This window comes from Clarias gariepinus, chromosome 28 (assembly GCF_024256425.1).
Source record: "Clarias gariepinus isolate MV-2021 ecotype Netherlands chromosome 28, CGAR_prim_01v2, whole genome shotgun sequence".
NCBI lineage: Eukaryota > Metazoa > Chordata > Actinopteri > Siluriformes > Clariidae > Clarias > Clarias gariepinus.
In genome coordinates, this window is record NC_071127.1 from 6,896,251 (window position 1) to 6,915,402 (window position 19,152).

General features: G+C 37.2%; 1 protein-coding gene across 1 annotated transcript; it reads right to left on the reverse strand.

Moving 5' to 3' along the window:
- Positions 1-1,754: 1,754 nt before the first annotated feature.
- Positions 1,755-5,476, reverse strand: myl4 (myosin, light chain 4, alkali; atrial, embryonic). Its single transcript, XM_053490489.1, has 7 exons — positions 5,345-5,476; positions 3,444-3,471; positions 2,898-3,047; positions 2,601-2,774; positions 2,228-2,305; positions 1,978-2,020; positions 1,755-1,871 (listed from the first exon to the last, which is right to left on the reverse strand). Exons 1-6 carry the CDS (start codon positions 5,444-5,446, stop codon positions 1,992-1,994), a joined length of 561 nt encoding a protein of 186 aa, XP_053346464.1. The 5' UTR covers positions 5,447-5,476; the 3' UTR covers positions 1,755-1,871; positions 1,978-1,991.
- Positions 5,477-19,152: the final 13,676 nt, after the last annotated feature.

Genomic DNA, 19,152 nt, shown 5'->3' on the forward strand with positions numbered 1-19,152 from the left:
AACAAATTTGGGATTTTTTAAAAATGAAAACGTATGCAAACTACTAATTTTTATTTTATTATATTTTAAACATAAATAGGTAAATCTCTATCATACCTTTTTATAAACCATCTAGCTTAGCTGATGGCTCAACATTTAGAGAAGTTGCCAGAACCAGCCCATCCTCTACCCCCGCCCCGCTCTCTCTTTCTTTTTCCCTATCTTTCTCTCTCTCTCACACACACACACACACACACACAGCAATGCAAATCATTCCACACTCACAGCAAATCATCTGAGTCAGTGTTTTTTGTCACTTGTAGATGCCAATACTTAAATCTTTACAGTGTCGCATGATTTAAAAGATGTTGATCCAACCTTCGCGACACACACACACACACACACGGTTATTGTCCATCCAACTGCAGCAGTGTGCATTAAGCAACTGAAATGCACTTCCTCTTTTGGCCTGAAGGGGGGGGGGCGCTAAAGAGTCCAAATTATATGCAACAGAGTTGCAGTTCTGAATTTGGCCTTAGGAATCAAGGGGGCGCTAAAAAGTCTGAATTATAACAGTGCAGGTTTTCCTCTGAGCTGAGAAATCTAGTGGGCGCTATACAGACTGTGTTACAATAGAATGCAGTTCATTCATTGGCCTTAAGTCTAGAAGGGGGCGCTAAAGAGACTGAGTACATGTTCACCCAGTTCTATTCTATAGCATTGCTCTAGTAGACAGATTAAAACTCAGAGCATTTTAGCCATTATTTGTTTTGCTTTTTTAATTTTACATATATAGGGCTCAGAATTGTACAGTATACTGTAGAGTGTATTTATATTTTTTAGCACAACCTAATCAATATGATGAACAGAATTTTATTTAATTCAACCAACTGAGTCATACAAACATGACTAAGCAAAACACACACAAACACACACACGCACACACACATACAGTATATAGAGATTTTTATATTGTAAATATATTATTTATATATACAGAAAGATTTACATATATAGAGTTTTGTTTTTTTTTAAATCGTCATCAGCCTAAGCTGTGTTGCCAGCACAGATCTCCGCCACTTGAATTTAAAAGGCTAAGGAGCTAAGCTATATTTAATAAAGAGCTAACTAAAATTATCTCTTGTAAGTGTGTCTCTCTCCAAAATTCATCCTAAGTCCTCATCTTCTGTTAATTCATAGTTCATAGAAATGTGTGTTGTTCTTGTTATTGTGTCAAATAAAACTGTTCTTTTGTATCTTTTTTACAGTAAAGATTAAAGGGCTTAACAAAGAATTCATTCATTCATTCATTCATTCATTCATTCATCTTATACACCACTTTTCTTTACAGTGTTACAGGGGCCTGAAGCCAATCCCATGGGACTTTGGGCACGAGGCAGGGTACACCCTGGATGTAGTGTCAATCCATCACAGGGCGCACACACACACACACACACACACACACACATACATACACTACAGTCAATATGGGAACATTTTCATATCTTTAAAAGGAAAAGCCACCAAGCATGGGGAGAATTTGCCTACCCCACGCACACAGACCCCGAAGGTGCGAGGCCGAAGTGCTAACCCCTGTTAGTGCTACGCCACCATGCCGCCTCAACGTAGAGTTATTAAAATATAGATTGTAGTTTTAATTCTGGCCTGTGAAGGAGGTGGCAGGACAGAGACTGACAATATTTTTAAACATATAAACTGTGAAGCAAACATACACAGAATACATTATAATTTTTTTGTGAATCATTTATTTAAGACATCAGGAACATAACATAAATAGTTTTAAAAAAATGGTGTGGCAAAAATATATTGTATGGATAGATTTGTTCTCCAATATTTTTGTGGGGTCTAGACACCGCAGAGACTGATAAATCCTGAAAGAGAAACAAAACTGTTTAAGATTTCTTTATTTTTATTAGATACATGCGCCACTGTTTTTTACACAATCAATGCAAAGGCACTGTAACTCCAATGGCTCACCTCTGATATTCAATTTATCCTGACATGATGTATTTAACAAACGCTATAAGAAAAGAAATAGAGAGGGATTTTAAATCAAGTCTGAATGTATTTTGACCAAACACCCAGTATATAGTATAAAAGAAAAAAAAAAACATATAATCATCTACCAGATGAAGTTTTGTTAAGAAAAAGTTTTTAGCGTCAGTGTTAAAGCTGTAGTTTTCTTATAAGTTTATGGGACAGGATATGATTAAAATGCTGATGGTACCTTCATAATTGATGCAGCCATTAGCGTCCTCTTGTCCTGCCAACACTTGTTCAACCTCCTTTTCTGTCATTTTCTCGCCTACAGGATTTAGCCAGGACTCAGTTAGGATATTTCACTTCATCATAGCATTCACACCAACTACAAACTTTTTAATAAATCAGCATATGGTTGTCCCAAGTAAAGGATGTCTGTCATTCAAAATAATGGTAAAAACTCGTGATAATGCTTATATTAATATCTATTTTTGGTACAATATCAAGCTATTGTAGGGACATAGGAATGATACCAATCCGTATTAAAAGGAAAACAAGCAAGAATACAGAATAAGAGCATCAGCCAAAAGAATTTGTAAATGTAATTGTAATTTATTTACCTAATGTTTGTAGAACATGGCGAAGCTCTGCTCCCATTATGGTGCCATTTCCTTCTTTGTCAAAAACCCGCAGCCCTTCCACAAAGTCCTCAAACGTGCCACGGTCCTTTGACTTGGACACATGCTGAAACATGGGCAGGAAGGTCTCAAAATCCATGAGCTTGGTGTTCAGTTCTGAAAAAGATCAGATGACAATCATGAACTGCTGCATTAAACAGGCAATTGAATCATTATCTAGATAAAAGAATAGCAACATAAACAAAACCAGTGCTATTGCAGGGGCTTTGAACCTCTGACCTTCAGGTTTGGGTTTGCCCAGCACCCTCATGACCTCAGCGTTGGTAGGGTTTTGGCCCAAAGCTCTCATCACATCTCCACATTGAGCATAAGAGATTTTCATGTCTCCATTTGGTGTTCTATCAAACAGCATGAAGGCCTCTTTAAACTCTGTTACGACAGAGAATAAACCCATAATAAAAAGTTACAGAAAGTATAAAAGGACATTTTTTGACATCCATATTGGACCATATGAGGTCAACCAAATGGTACTTTTTATGATGTTCTCATTAGGACAGAATGACATGATGAAATATCATTACAGCAATATATTGGTTTTTATTTTTTAAGAAAATGTGGACATCATCAGAGAAAGTCAATAAATATATTTTTTTGTAAATCTTTAATAATCTTTAATAATAAAAAGTCTTTACTGTTAACAATAATACAATACTTGTATCAAATATTCTGCTTTAAATCTAATGAAATCACAGATGTTTTGGTCAAAAGCTTAAAATATATTATTTTAGCATGTTGAACCACAAATACATAAATAAATGACCTTACCTTCAATCTGATCAGCGGTGAACTCAATCTAAGAAGAAAGGCAACAAAAACTGATATGTCACTTATAAAGCCACTCTACACCATATCACACCACACCACATACAATACTGTAGGCTACTGTTGGTTTTTCTCTTCTGTGCCCCCCTGTGGATTATTTGGTCATTGTGCTGTTGATAGAACTGGATAGATCCTGTCTATAGGTTTGTTTGACATGTGACTTCTTTCAAAAATATACAGTTAAATTATTCCAGCGGCAAATATGTGTGTGCATGGTGCAATTGACTGGTGACCCTGACCAAAGTTCAATTCAACTCAATTTTATTTGTATGCTGTTTCTTAGCAATTGCCAGTAAGTATAGAACCTCTTTTTTTTTTTTTTTTTTACCAAGTGGCAGCAGAAGTTACCATCATCCAGGATTTTAATGTTGGAATGACGCTTATCTTGGTGACAATAGACTTTTAATTTTTAATGGCAGACACATTTATCAGAACTACTTTTATTTTGTCAGCTTTTTTACTGAAGTACACCTTAAGTCTTAAGTCAATGTAGGGTTAAAGACTATACCAGAATGTTTTCCCTAAAAAAAGGATTCAGAAAGAAGCCACAAACATTAATTATTAGGAAAGCTTAATTTTTGTAGCAGAGCGAAAGTGGGTTTCTCACCACACTGGCATTTAAATTCACAACCATCTTGTTACTGGCACATGAACCCTAAGTAACCCATAAGCTTCAAACAAAGAAAGGACCACCCAGGTTTGTGCCAAATGGTACCCACCTTTCCACACTCTAATCAACAGTGCTACAGATGTTCACCATACCCCTAAGAAGAGGCAGCCTTTTCGAGGTCATTCCCGTATTTCCATCCACCCATTACAAGATCTAAGAATAACAGACAACTGTTTCTAAACTCAAGGGGGAACACTGAATTACCATCATTCTGCCGCATCCTTGGAACTGTTCCTGGATTAGAGGCATGTTGGCATTCAACAACAGAGCTCTAATATAAATAACACTAATCGTGTATAAGGAAATGAACATGGAATGGGGAACATGTGAAATTCAATGGGGCACTGCATGACATGATCATGAATATATTTTAATCTTGGTTAGTATATTTCTCCTAGTCTGTGGAAGCAGATCTCAAGATCTTACAAAATATTTTGTGCACCATGGATTGATGATGAAGCGGATGTTTTTATGAGAATCAAAATTCCTCTGCCCAATCCCACCTCAGAAGATTGATACGATATATATATATATATAATGTATAAATGAAAATTTATTACCACATCCTCAAGTGTTACAGAAAAAATAGAATTAACAATAGGGTGATTTGATGCAACCTTGATAAAATAGCAGCAATTACCAGTAATTTCCAGATGTGGCTGAAACAATGGTGCGGCTTTACCTGATTTACTTGCATTTTATTAGTTTAATACCTTGTTATGTAGCCTATATATTATTGTGTGTGTGTGTGTTAGGGATAATTGAAATAATAATGTATCAGAGCATATTTTCCCTATTACAGCCAAAAATGTTAACTATTTGGAACTATTTAGAAAATTGTTCAACATTTCCAGACCAAAGTGATTAGAGAATTTAAAAGCATGGTGGTATGAAAGCAAACATACACTGATGACCATGATTAAATTTCTATCAGAACTATTATTGTGCCATTATACAATGAGAAACAAATCTGAAACACTGATAATATTACTGATACTCCAGACTGTTCTGGTTAACAAAATAAAAGAAAGGAAAATATTATTTTTAGCTCATTTTGGAAAAACACAATAGAGGCATAGAATTAAGTTCTTTCTCTTTTACTTAGTTTCCATAAACATTCTTCAACACCCATGATTAGTGAAATAATTATTTATAGCATTTTTTAGTTACTCACTGCAATGCTCTTTGGGTCAAAATCAGGTTCTCTGGCCATCTTTGGATCAGATATAACTGCTTTAATTGACTCCTTCTTGGGTTCTACTTTTTTTGGTGCCATAAAAAAAACAGTAAGAACTAAAGAATTAGAAGGAAGCTGTGAAATGAGGCAGAGAGAACTACCATCAAGTGGGTTTTATACTCCCATCTAGTTCCCTCAGGCTTAAACCGGAGGGACAGACCAAACATCTGAGACACCATCATGAACCATACAAGGTCTCAAGGCTGGAGCACTGAGTGATGAGGCTCCAGTATAATCGCACTCAGAGGACAGTATCAGCATGTCCACACATTGTTCTCACTATGAGGACCATGGGTTAATGGCGGCGGTATTAGAGTTATTTTGTGGGATGGTGAGATGGTGAGTTAGGAAGACTGGAATAGGCAGATACTGGTCATGTTTGAGGATAGGCAACGTTTAGAGTTTATGGGTTGAAAATATAGTCCAAACGTGCGTAAAAAAAAATAAAAATATTGAAATAAAATAAAATGGTTTTAACTAAATAATATGACATCACTTTTAAATTCTTTACTAGCAAGTAGGTGTTGATTAATGTTCTATTAACAGCAGTTTTGAACTTAGATTTGCTCAAAGGAAAATTCCAGGTTTGTATTAATTAAATTTCCTTAATATATAATATATATTTTTAGTAACTATTAATGCAAGGTCTTGTATGGCAAAGCTGGATTTTCTGTGAAAATATATTTTATTCAACGTTGCAATAAGAACTTTTCTGTGTCAGTGTGTTGTTACAGGTAAAGCTGTAATTTGGAAAGGTTTTCAGGACAGAGGAGTTTATACTGTGCAATGTCTCAGTTACATGACAAGCTTGTCTGAATCTGATGCAATTTAAAGATGTTCTTACGTAAAAGAACTAGCATGCAACATTGACAATATTTAACTATAAAGTACACATAATTTTTTGTAACATTGGCAGATTTTTAATGAATGAAAGGAATAAACCACTTCAGGAAGTGCAGTTATTGGAAATTGTGGGGTAGTAATCCATCTTGTCATTGATTATTTTTCTGTAACAGTATGCACTCAAGTGAAATAAATTATCTTTGGTTTTTACTTACTAAATTGTTATTTATATTGTCTTACATCATTTCTCATTTAAACTGCAACGTTAGACATTTTTTAATATTTGCTATTTAGAATTTGATGCCGACGGTCCACACAAATATGTTAAGGTCTCCTGTGATTCCATTAAATTTGAACACAAGAATACAATCCAATATAAGTGATATAAAAATCTCGGAATTGTTTCTTGCTCTGTGATTAAAAATGAATATTTATTAAAAATATATATTCTTGGTGTTGGTCTCACAAACACTATGGGAGATGACCTGTCCATTCACATCAGTGTTCTTTTTTAAGACCACAGTGTCGCTTGTTTCTACCACTGAACTCTCTAACAAGCTTGAGGAGGAATGTGTTCTGGGATCTGTTCTTATGGAGGAGAAGAGGACGGATGGACCACTGAGGAATTACACAGGATCTGAGGGTATCTTTCTCATTATAGTAAGGAAGGAATGGCATTTATAGACAACATTAGACTTTATGCATTGTTTTGTCCAATTGTCCTTATAAAAATAAAAACAGTGGTAACATCTGGAAGAATTCGACTGCAAAGTCAACATGATCTTAGAGGCCCTGCCCACTACTGCTATGCCATGCGCACCCTTGGGTTCAAGTTCATTGATTTGCTAATTAGGTTAGTATGTAGGAGAACCACCTCTTTGTTAAATTCTCCAGTTACAAGGGACTATTGAACCAACAAAAGCTGGCCAAACTTATTGGTCTCCTCATCAGGAAAACTTTTTTCCTTTAACTGCTTTGTTCCAATGTGTTTTCAACCCTGCACCACGGGGGAAATAAAATGGTTACTCACCCTGTTCCAAGGCCAGCACAAAGTAGCTAAATACACACTCTGCATACAAAAGTAGCAAATCTGCACCATCAGTGCCAGAGCCTACTCTTAAGGTTGCCTTTCGTCAGGGTCTTAACTCAGAAATACTTAAGGAGATGTGTACCGGAATGACAAGATGACAGTCAGTTTGCTCATAGACCTTCATCTGCTCTAAAACATTGCCACCACTCCATGGCCAACACTGAACACACCAGTAGCCTTGAGCATAGGCCACTAGACAGCACATGGTGCTGTCCATAGAGAAGTCCGCTGCAGGGACAGATTGTATTCCTATTGTGGCAAACCCCACCACTATGTGTACTTATTTGATCAAACCACAGTAGAATAATTTAGCATTCTTATCCAACCACTGCCTCACACACTTCATATTCATACTGTTAATGTGGGATCCATTGGGGATGGCATGATTTCACTCAGTACCAATACCACTTTCTTATAGGTCAACACACTGCACTTCCGTTGTTGGTCGATGTAGCCACTAAAATCACAGCTGCATGGGGTCTCCATGGATGTTTCCGTACAACCCTTAAAGAGATAACTTACTGTCCATCCAACTGCTGTTAAAACTGGATCCTCACACCACTTCTCATGCTTCCTTCAGCCACAACTGAGTACCCGAAATGTGTCACAGAGTTCCCCCGTGAATACCACAAACTCAAAGATGTTTTCCAACAGACCAAGGTTCATTTTGCCTTAGATTCTGCATTTAAATTGAATCAAATGTGACACAGTTTCTTTTAATGGATTTCATATACATTTTCCAATGAGAGTTAATAATTTGTATGATTTTCTTTTCTGGCGGCACGGTAGTGTAGTGGTTAGCACTGTCGTCTTGCACCTCACGGGTTCAAGACCAGGTTCAATTTCAGTCTCGGTGTGCATGTCAGTCTGAGTTTGCATGTTCTCCCTGTGCTTGGTGGGTTTCCTCCGGGTACTCCAGTTTCCTTCCACAGTCCAAAGACATGCAAATTACGCTAATTAGTGTTTCCAAATAGCCCATAGTGTGTGTATGTGTGTGTGCCCTGCGATGGATTGACACCCTGTCTAGGGTATACCCCACCTCATGCCTTAAGTCTTCTGAGATAGGCTTCAGGCCCCCCGCAACCCTGAGTACAGGATAAAGTGGTATAGACGATGAGAGTAATGATTAATTTTCTTTTTCTTATGTATTTTTGGCATCAATATTTCTGCTCATTCATTTGCTTAGATGAAAATCTGTGTCCTTGAATATTGCACACATTAAACACATGTGAAACACATCCTCTACTCCTGTTTAATGCTGGCTCAGAAGCTCCTAAATCTGGTGAGCTACATTATTTTGGTGGGCATCTATGTGCTATGGCTGAGTACAGGACTATAGGAAGCACTTCAACACGGGTACACTATATTCGCCTTCCCACATCACACACCATGAATGCTTTCTTGTTTGTGATTCAGCTCTGCATAAAAACAGATCACTGTTAAGTAATGACATCCACTATGACTAGTCATTACAGCATTAGAACAACACTGATTGGCCAAGATATTGACCAAACAAGATTTCAGAACGACATATATTCTGGTATGAAGATATGCCAAAAAGTGGACAGCAACTTTAAACACCTCCTTTGGCCACTATAAGTATTGCGTTCTTAATAACCAGCTACTGTATTTGTCAAATATAAAAAGGTGGATCAAAGCAAAGTTTCTAATGCTGCAGTTTCTACTCTTTGCAGTTTTATTTTTAATTTTTTTACAGATGATTCCTTTATGGATTCAGCTCCATCATGGATTTTTTTTAAAATCCTTTCTCCAAAATAAGGCAAAGCACCAACTTGGGGGCACACAGGAATCAAAGTTTTTCCTAAAGCTCCAGGAGGTATTCATCACATCCCTATCCTCAAATACACAGACCTTTCCAAAACATTCATAATGGTTGTGTATGCCTCCTATCAGCAGCTGAACAGAATTATCATGTTGGGAACTGTCGATCTGGCTCTTGAGGAATGCTGTCACTGGCCAGATGGAACTACTCATCTCTTCAATATATTCATTGACTGCACCTTCAGGGTTTGGGTTCGATTCCCATCTCGTGGTCTGTGTACATGTAGTTTAAATGTTCTTCCTGTGCTTTGGGAGGGGGGGTTCCTCCAGGTGCTCTGGTTACCTCTCACAGTCCAAAGACATGCAGATTAGGCTAATTGGTGTTTACAAATTGCTCGTAGTGTGTGAGTGTGTGTGTGAATGTCCTAAAATAGGAATAAATACAATGGTTACCATTGGCCTTCACGGTTCCTAGTTGAACCACAGAAGTTGGATGGATGGATGGATAGATAAATGGATGGATGGATGGATGTACGAATATGTGGTGTTACAGTACATGTACAAAAAATAAGCAGGAGTAGGTGGTTGAGGCATTGGACTATGGTTTAGAAGGTCTTAGGTTCAAATCCCATGACCACCAAGTTGCCACTGTTGGGCCCTTGAGCAAAGCCCTTAACTGCTCAGATATATAATGTAAGTAACAAAACATGTAAGTCACTCTGGATAAGGGCTTCTGCCAAATGCCCCAGTGTAAAAATATGTTCTTTCTGATCTGTAAAAATGGTAATTTGATCCAAAAAAAATTTTTTTTTGCAGCAAAGTATTCAATTATGATTGAGGGTTTCAAATAGTTCTAAGATACCTGGATCTTTTCAGCAGGTCAGATCATTTGGCTCAGCTCACTATTAAGAGTCAACTCCTTCAGCTATCAAAAAAAACTCACTGGCATTGCCATTGACTATAATTGCCATACTTAGATTTTCTTTTACAAACTATTGACATGGGATTATACCATCTATAGTGGTGAACTTTTTGTCATTTTTTAAATACTCAATAGATTACATCTACAGGAGATGACGTAACAATTTGGTATACAGTAGTTATGAGCATTGTCAGACAATTAAAAAAAATCCACTTCAATTCTGTCTTATGAAAATCACACAAACATACAAAGGAACACGACATGTTATTGTGATGCACTATACACAGGGACCAGCAGGTGGCTCTCCTGTCATACACACAAGCTGAAATAACCACGTAACACTGAGAAAGTTGCCCTGGTTGACAGGTGTGTTTGGAGCAGGTGGAGCTGTGAACATTTTTGTTGAACAGCTTAACATTTCACACTCCCAATACCACGAATACCGCTGAGTAATATTAGGCTTCATGTCTGAGAAACAAGTGTGAGATGATTTAGACATGAAGACATTCACTCTGCCAAACGTACTCACTCTTACTCACTCATTGTATTTACTGTATACAGGGTCGCGGGGGGCCTGGATCCTACCCCAGGAGACTTAGGGCATGAGGCAGGTTACTCCCTGGACAGGGGGTACCGTTCCATTGCAGGACACGCACACTCATTCAAAAACTACAGGCAATGGGGAGAACATGCAAGAAGAGGAGGAGAACATGCAAGAAGAGGAGGAGAACATGCAAACTCCATGTTCTGGAGATGCAAGGCAACTGTGCGCCACTGTGCAGCCCACTGCTAAACTAGAAGCTATGAATGTCCATTAGTTGTTAAATGCTGTAGCTTTTTATCACCAGTTTACAACTAAAACAAGATTTAGACACTAAATGTGACTACGTTAAGTTAAAGAGGAATTTAAGTACGCTTTATTTATGTAAAATCTGAACTTGCTCAAAGTTGAAGGCTGAACATGGATTATGTTTGATGGGATATTTTGAATAACAGAAATTCCATTCATTCGTCTAGGAACCTCTGTAGTCCAACTAGGAAGTAAAGAGGCCAATTACCAGTGTGTTTATTCCCACGTGTAGGATTCACACACGTATTCACGCATTATGGCCATTTAGCCTAACCTGCATGTCTTTGGACAGAATAAATGGAGGAAACCCACCAAGCGCGGGGAGAACATGCAAACTCCATGCACACAGACTCAAGGAGGGAATCCAACCTGGAGGTGTGAGATGACAGTGCTAACCACTAGGACACTGTTACTGTATACTCACGCAGGTCACTGCAAATGAGTTTTTCCTACAGAAATGACATAATATGACATAATATAGAAATATAGAAAATAAATCAATCTTCATCTGATCAGTCAACAGTGCTGTGGCATAAATGGAAAATAGGCCACTTTATCAAATGATCACAATATAAAACATCGTTTCATTTGTGACATTTGTCACATTACAAAGCTACATAGTTCAGATTGGGTGGTCAGTGGGAATCAGATTTTTTTTTCATCTAGAAATGTCTGAGAGAACACATTCAGTGCATGAGCATACAGGCTATAATTGGCAGACATCCACTTGTACATGAAAGCACTCTATTCATTACACATCCTGTTTTTCCCCTTAGATGGTCAAATACAGGCACGCTAATTTGCACTGCATTCTCCATTCAGCATTATATCATATTCACCAAAAAAAAAAAAAAAAAAAAATCATTATTTAGAATTAGTTTGTTAGTTTCAGACCAGTCAAGCAGGGGGAAAGAAGGGATGGAGCGTGATCCGTGGTCCATGTGGCAGCATTGGAATTAAGGACATTACACTGACCTGTGATCAGTTTAATACACATAATTGTGATTAGGGTTTAAACAGGATAGACTCATGCACATGGACAGCCTCATGTCAAACAGATCATTATGAAGATGGGTGTGTGAAGAGGCTGAGGAATGAATAACCAAACTTTTAGAGCAGCGTTTTCTAATTTAGTTTAGTCATAGCAATCTAAATATTCTGATCGTGACAATTACTTTTTCATGACAGCAGTTTTGACTTTAGTGCACCTTAAAATGACAAGTTTATATTAATGCTGTTGTTTAGATGTTATCATTTTTTATAGTAGATACAAGTATACTAGTTTCTATGATAAACACTTTGCAAGACAATTAAAAAAAATTTTTTTTAAATCACTGACATGAAGTTTACTTTAAAGAGACATTAATTTAACATTTAAGCAATAAGTCTCTGGTGTCAGTGCTTTATAAAAGTCCAAGAAAAAGGTTCTAACTTTAACTCAAAATTTTTTTAAAAAAGGCTTTTACTGTACATTTTGCAGTTTATAACACAACAAGCTGTTTTGATATAGACATTTAGTTTATTTTTATTTTATTTTTCTATTAAAACATATGTCATCAAAACAATCAATAGATAAAGCAGCCATATATTCACAGCATTAAAGACATCACTTTTTTTTTCAAGTGTACATTAAAGGTCTAGGAATCATTGCAGTCCAAAACCTGCACACATTCTGAACACATGCATCGTTTGCTCAAATTCTACATTCCACTTCTGTCATGTCCCTGTGTGCTGGATCAGCTGTAAGCTGCCAAGCCATGTAAATTAACACACATTTTAACACGCTGGGATGTGTACTGATGATCCTGCAATAGAAGTCATAACTAGGCGCCATGTCTGTGCGAGTGCAAGCAGAATCACCTCCCAAACAGGGAATTGCCTGGTATGTGACAACTGACACACACACACACACACAAAATATATACACAGAGTACATGATACTGCAACCTCATGTCTGAAGACACCTAGAGAACAACATGAAACACTTGGACTCAAGCTACGATAAGAAGTTGATTCTTTTACAAAAAAAAAAAAACAGTATGGAGTGTTTTATTCCTCTTATATCAAAGCAACTTATAGGTTGTCATTGTGGTCGATTTTGTGCAGCTGTAATCAATCAATCAATCAATCTCTGTCTAAGGGCCTGTTGCGCCAGTGGTCAAAAAGTGTGAGGCCCAGAATCCCACATAGAATGATTCCAAGGTCCGGAGGTCCCTCACCAGTAGGCTTCAGGTCCCAGGAGCATAGAGCAGGATTGGGATGATGGCAGCATTGAAATCCCTGATTTTAGCGTTCAGGCAATTATAATAGGAAATATAGACCCCCATATAGGAAATTACCATAATAAACCATTTAAACAACACCATGGCCCTTTTTATACATCGATAGTTACTTTTTGCAAAGATTTAGTTCCTGTCTCACTCACTCATATGATAGCAGTTACTGAACAGCTGTTCACTCACCAGCTTCTTGTTTTGGAGTAAAAAAATCAGCTTGTCACCTCAACACGAAACCATGGCCAGAAAACAAACATTTTCTGTTTGTCTGTTAAAAGATTATATATATATATATATTTTTAAAGCTGCAGTATGTAGATCATCTACCATACAGGTCCCTGGGTAAGAGTGTGTCACTATAGTAACAACATCCTATTAGAAGTAGTGCGGTAATCTATATAACTAAAATACAGGTTTTGTTTGTACATTGGTCATAACCCCGCCCCCCCCCCTTTAATAATATATTTACTGTACATTCCATACATTGGAGGACCTGAAGCAGTCTCACGAAATGAGACTGCATGTCTGTCCTGCCAGATTTTAATTGAATTTAATGAAACTTTTACTTAGGTACTTGGATGACATTAATCCTGCACCATTATTTAAATAAAAGTTTTGAGTCGAAGTGAGGTTAGTTATGTCCCAGATTATAAACCACATGTTTGGACAGCGTACTGCACATGCATCAAACTGTGGGCACGCATCAAATCGATTGCTGGACAGAATTTAATGAAACTTGATCAAAATATGGAGTAAAAGCGATGTAATGAACAGTTATGTGCCGGATTTATTAATCTACTTTAAAATAAGATACTAATGCGCTACTGTCTCAATGTTAACAAACACCTGCACCAATAGATATTAATTAGAAAAGATAAACTGAATATTTTACTGGAATTAGTTCATATGCTCACCACTGAAGTAACACATCCTGAAGTGGTATAAGTGAATTTTAACTCGTTAGAGTCATTTTAAGACAAAACTTCATCTTTATCCGATCTACTTTTCATGATTCCTTATCTGTGATCTACTCTCCGATTACCGAACAGGGAGTGTAACTGGCTGACGACGAATGAAATACAACTTAGTGTAAACAAGGTGTGAACACAAATTTTCCTACTGTATATATAAATACTATAATACTGTATATCCTCCATTTCCCATTGATTATAATAAAATGAAATGACAGTAGATACAAAATCTTTCCATAAACTAGATACCCTTTGTACAATTTCTCAAAACCATATAATGTTGTCAAAACCAAACAAAATTTTGTGAATTTCTTTTGTGAAAAATAATAAGAGGTTCATCTTTGTTGCAGGCAGACATGTACAGTACGTGGGCTTTAATCTGAAATAATAATAATAATAATAATAATAAAAAAAAAAAAAACCCTGATCAGCTTATTTTTAGCTTTCCCCTGGTAAAATTTATTTCTCCAAACTTCTTCAGCTAAACCTATGATTTTTTCTTGTACCTGCTGTTATGGATCAAATAGAATCAACAACTTTTGACCAATCAGAATCCAGAATTCAACATCAAAGGCTAGAGTCTGAGGGCTCCTTTTAAACCGCGTGCCACAATGTTGACATCCATTACGCATGGCTGTGTGTGTGTGTGTGTGTGTGTGTGTGTGATTGCTGACGCTTGCTGAAAGCAGGGTGGAGCACGTGTGTGTGTGTGTGTGTGTGTGTATTATCCCTGAATGGTATCCCGAATGAACCCTGGATAAAGTTGTCCTAACAGCACTCCAACCTTCCTGTGTGTGTGTGAGTGTGTGTGTGTGTGCGCGCGTGCGCGCGCGGGTGCGCCCGTGAGCGCGCGCGGCTCATATGAGATGGTGATGGTACCTGAAGTAAACTCTCAGATTTCGTCTGTGTGTGTGTGTGTGTGTGTGTGTGTGGAGCAGTGGTGCGCGCACTCGCTGTAGACGCGGAGAGAGTGTACACACACACACACACACACACACACACGGAGAGTGAAGAAGCCAGAGTGAGGATTTAACAGACAAGGTAAAGGCTCTGGGGTTCAGCATGGAGCTGTGTGTGTGTGTGTGTGTGTGTGAGACTCTGTAATAAATAACCCCTTTAGACCATTTTATCACCAAATTGCACACTACACCCTTTAGATCCGAGGCAACTAAAAGTATTGGCACCCTTCATCTCCTTAATGACTCATTCTGCACTGAGAGTTAGTAGAGATATTAGGACTGGCATGATTCATAGATTAATAGCCAAGAGCTTTATTAATAGCCCACACTTCCAGGGGGGAAAAAAGGCAGAAGAGGGTACTATTTACAGTTTGTACGATTATTGTGCATCATTTACCTGAGAAGGTGCATAAGGGGTTCTATTAACACATTTTTACTGATTAAAATAATAATAATAATAATAATAATAATAACAGTCCCATTCAGTGCAGATTATTTTAATATGATACTAAAATTTATAAACACACCAACTGCTGAAAATATTAATAAAATGCTTACAAAGATATTTTGAGGGTTTTTAAAAATGAATTCTTTCTCCTTTTTTTCTTTTTGACCGATAATAGGTGTCAATAAATATAGCTATCATAAAAACAGGTTGTGATTTTCACCACCGTCTGGCGCCACCTCACAGACCCCTGGGGATTTTTGGACCCCACATTCAGATCCGTCTAAACTATGACTATAAAAATTCTAGTGCTGTAAAACTGTTTGATCTTACTTACTTTCTTTTTGTCTTTCTTTCTCACTTACTTTACTAGTTCCTTCCTTTCTTCGTTCCTTCCTTTCTTACTCACTCATTCACTCACTTACTTACTCACTCACTTACCAATAATAGCTATAAAGCGTCAATAAACATGGCTTGTGATTTTCATCACCGCCTGGCTCCAGTAATTTTCAGACCCCATGTGATCTAAATTATGATAAAACTGTCATACAATGCTGTAAAATAAGCATTTTAAAAACCGTAGTACACAAACAGTTGTACTCAAATAATTTCTAACCTCACTAATTCATTTTTTATTCAGTGCTTACAAAGATATTTTAAATATTTGTTTGATCTATCTGTCATTCTTCCTTAACGATAATAGCTATTAAGCGTCATTAAAAATAACTATTATAAAAACAGCTTGAGTTTTTTCACCACCGCCTGGCTCCACCTCACGGACCCCTGGGGATTTTCGGACCCCATGTTGAGAACCATGGACGAGTCCATCTAAATTATGACTATAAAAATTCTAGTACTAGAATTTTAAACCTTCTTTCTTTCCAATAATAGCTATAAAGCATCAATAAACGTAGTTTTCAAGGTTGTGATTTTCGTTACCGCCTGGCTCCACCTCACCGCATTTTATGACTGTTAAAACACTAGTACCCAAAAAGTTGTACATTGACAATGACTTAAAGGTAGAACCGTGTTTCTTAACGTCCAACAACATACCCTGAAAATGAAAGTTACACTATTTCCACATTTCCAGGTAAAAGATGCAAATGTAACTAAATAATTTTACTTTTTATCCTTCAATTAATAACTGATAATTTCCTTAAATCTACACTATAGCTTTTGAGCAGAATAAAGTGGTATTGTGTTGAGTCAACACGAGCTGTCCTGTTAAATTAACACCTACAGTATTACATGAACTGTTGCAGTGCTTAGTGTTTGTGTTGAATTAACACCTACTTACTCTGCTTTCATGCTGTCTTAACTTTACTAGTGTTAAACTTAAATTACATCTAACATGAACTGATAATGAACATTTTATAAAGTTTTATAGAGTACCTGATGAACAGTGATATAAAACTATAGTATATCAGGAAAAACGTTCTACATAAACAGCACTGTGCAAAAGTCTTGAGCTCCTCTCATTAAATTAAATCATGTGGATTAATGAAAAGGCAAGAACAAACATTTTTACTGCAACAGGCTGAAAACTACAAACTGCCTAAAGATACAATTTAATAATTGGTTGTTTATGTAACAACCTCCACAGCGACCTCATTTCCCCTCTCATCTGTTCCAAGCGCTCAACACTTAGCATCACAAGTATACTAATATGCTAATATATAACACTATGTACTAATCACCGGCCTGATCATCTGTCATCTCCTGCACCTGTTTTTCATTGCTTTATGCCTTAAGTTAGATGCGTTTTTATGCTTGAGTGATTCATAGATCATGGTGTGGCTTAAACAAAAACATTCCTCTAAAGCTGATCAGGTACAGGCAATAATGAGAGCCAGTAAGGAGCTCAGGAAGCCTGGAGAACCATTCCTCAAGACTACTGTAGATTCAACATTAAGAGAGAAAATAAAAAGTCTGGCTCTTTGGAAGAAAAATATAAAGAAATAAGGATGGGGTCAAGATTTTTTGGTTATTAATTTTTGTGCGAGTGTTCACGATCATCCAATTAAATGCCCCCTAAACCCATATAAGCCCCACCCCCAGAGGCAGGCCTTGCTCTACCCTGGCAGCTCACTCACAGCAAACATGTGTTTTTTGGGTGTATGACTTTTTTGCACTTTATCCCCAATTCTGACTTGGTGGAAAAAAATGTGTCTGTTAGTCATCTGTGATGACAAGAGAGAGGAATTTGAACAAGGTCACAGCTGAGTGACAGCTGGACGTCAGATCTGCTCTATCAGCTTGGGGCTGTGTTGAAGGGAGTGTGTTGTTTTCTTGGACTGAGCAAGAACCTGATTCTGTATTTATACACTGTATTCATTCTCTCATAAAACTGTTTGCTGCTTTCCATATTTAGCTAGCTCGCTAAGGTTCTGTCGTTTGTGTCTTGAATGCTACTGCATTTTGTGCTAGTCAAGTGTAGTCAAGCACTTCAACACAACACCATCCTGTTTAGAAGGAAATAGATGAACTCATGGATCATGAAACTGTAGAAATTGTTGAAACTTCATTATGTTTCTGCTTAGATCGATGCAAACATTATTGGTCGTTTGTTCACTCAAGACTGGCTATTTGTTAGAATTATATCATCAGAGATTTTTGTTGCCGTTTGTATTTCTAGACATAAAAAAAAATTAAATGATTTTTGAATCATTTTCTAGTAAATCAAAAGGAGAAATAAAAAAACATGGTTTATTTTGCAGACTAGGGTTAAATGTGTATCTTAATTCCTCAGAGCTTCTTAATATCTTTAAGACATGATGTCACTTCCTTGTTGCTATGTCCTTTGCGATATTCTAATGGTTATCACGTTGCATGAACTTAATTTGCCTTAAACACAACTCTCTTGTCCAAACCACAGTGAAAGTCATCTGAAATGGAGTCCTGAAGTGCCCGTTGGTGCATGACCTTCTTTTAAAGGTCTCACATGCATAAGATGTCTCATGTAATCTCACCGTCTGTTTCTCCCTGCTTGTAACTTTAAGATATTTCATGCCTTTATGTTTAGTGCAGATTCACAGATAGATGTCCCTAAATGATGACTTCATCAAGGTTGCCTATGATTTAATGCTCTGGAGTTGTGTGTGTGTGTGTGTGTGTGTGTGTGTGTCGATGAGATACGAATATGTGATCTGGTAGCTTGGCATGCAGCAGCGCTTGGCATCATTAGAGCCGGAGATCTACAGTAATATAAGACAGAGGATAGAGGCACACGTACATGGAAAAGGCATTCACCTGTTGCAAAATCGAGCCCTGCTGAGAAAGACGCTGCTATTTAGGCGCAGTTGCTCTTACTCGGGAAATGCAGATTGTGTTGGGAAGAATTGCTGATGCAATGAAATGTGAACTGTGATTTCTTTTAAGAGCAGAATTGAGACAGTTTTTACTCCTAGCCCTTAGAGGTCTCTCTCACACTGCATACACCCTCTGCTCCATTCTTTTTTATACTTTTTTTTTTTTTTTTTTTTAAATATTACCCCCGTAAATCTCCTTTTATTAGATGACTTGACTGGGTCTATAGGGTTTACGGAGATACTTATATAAATTTCCTTAAAATGTTTCCAAGGTTTAAAATGATTTAAAAAATCTTACA

Excerpts from the sequence above, each read along its gene's own strand:
- myl4 (XM_053490489.1), bottom strand. The coding sequence starts at position 5,446 with ATGGCACCAAAAAAAGTAGAACCCAAGAAGGAGTCAATTAAAGCAGTT. Across the intron at positions 3,472-5,344 it reads TTGACCCAAAGAGCATTGCA|ATTGAGTTCACCGCTGATCA; the intron begins GTGAGTAACTAA and ends CTTTCTTCTTAG. Across the intron at positions 2,775-2,897 it reads GGGCAAACCCAAACCTGAAG|AACTGAACACCAAGCTCATG; the intron begins GTCAGAGGTTCA and ends GATCTTTTTCAG.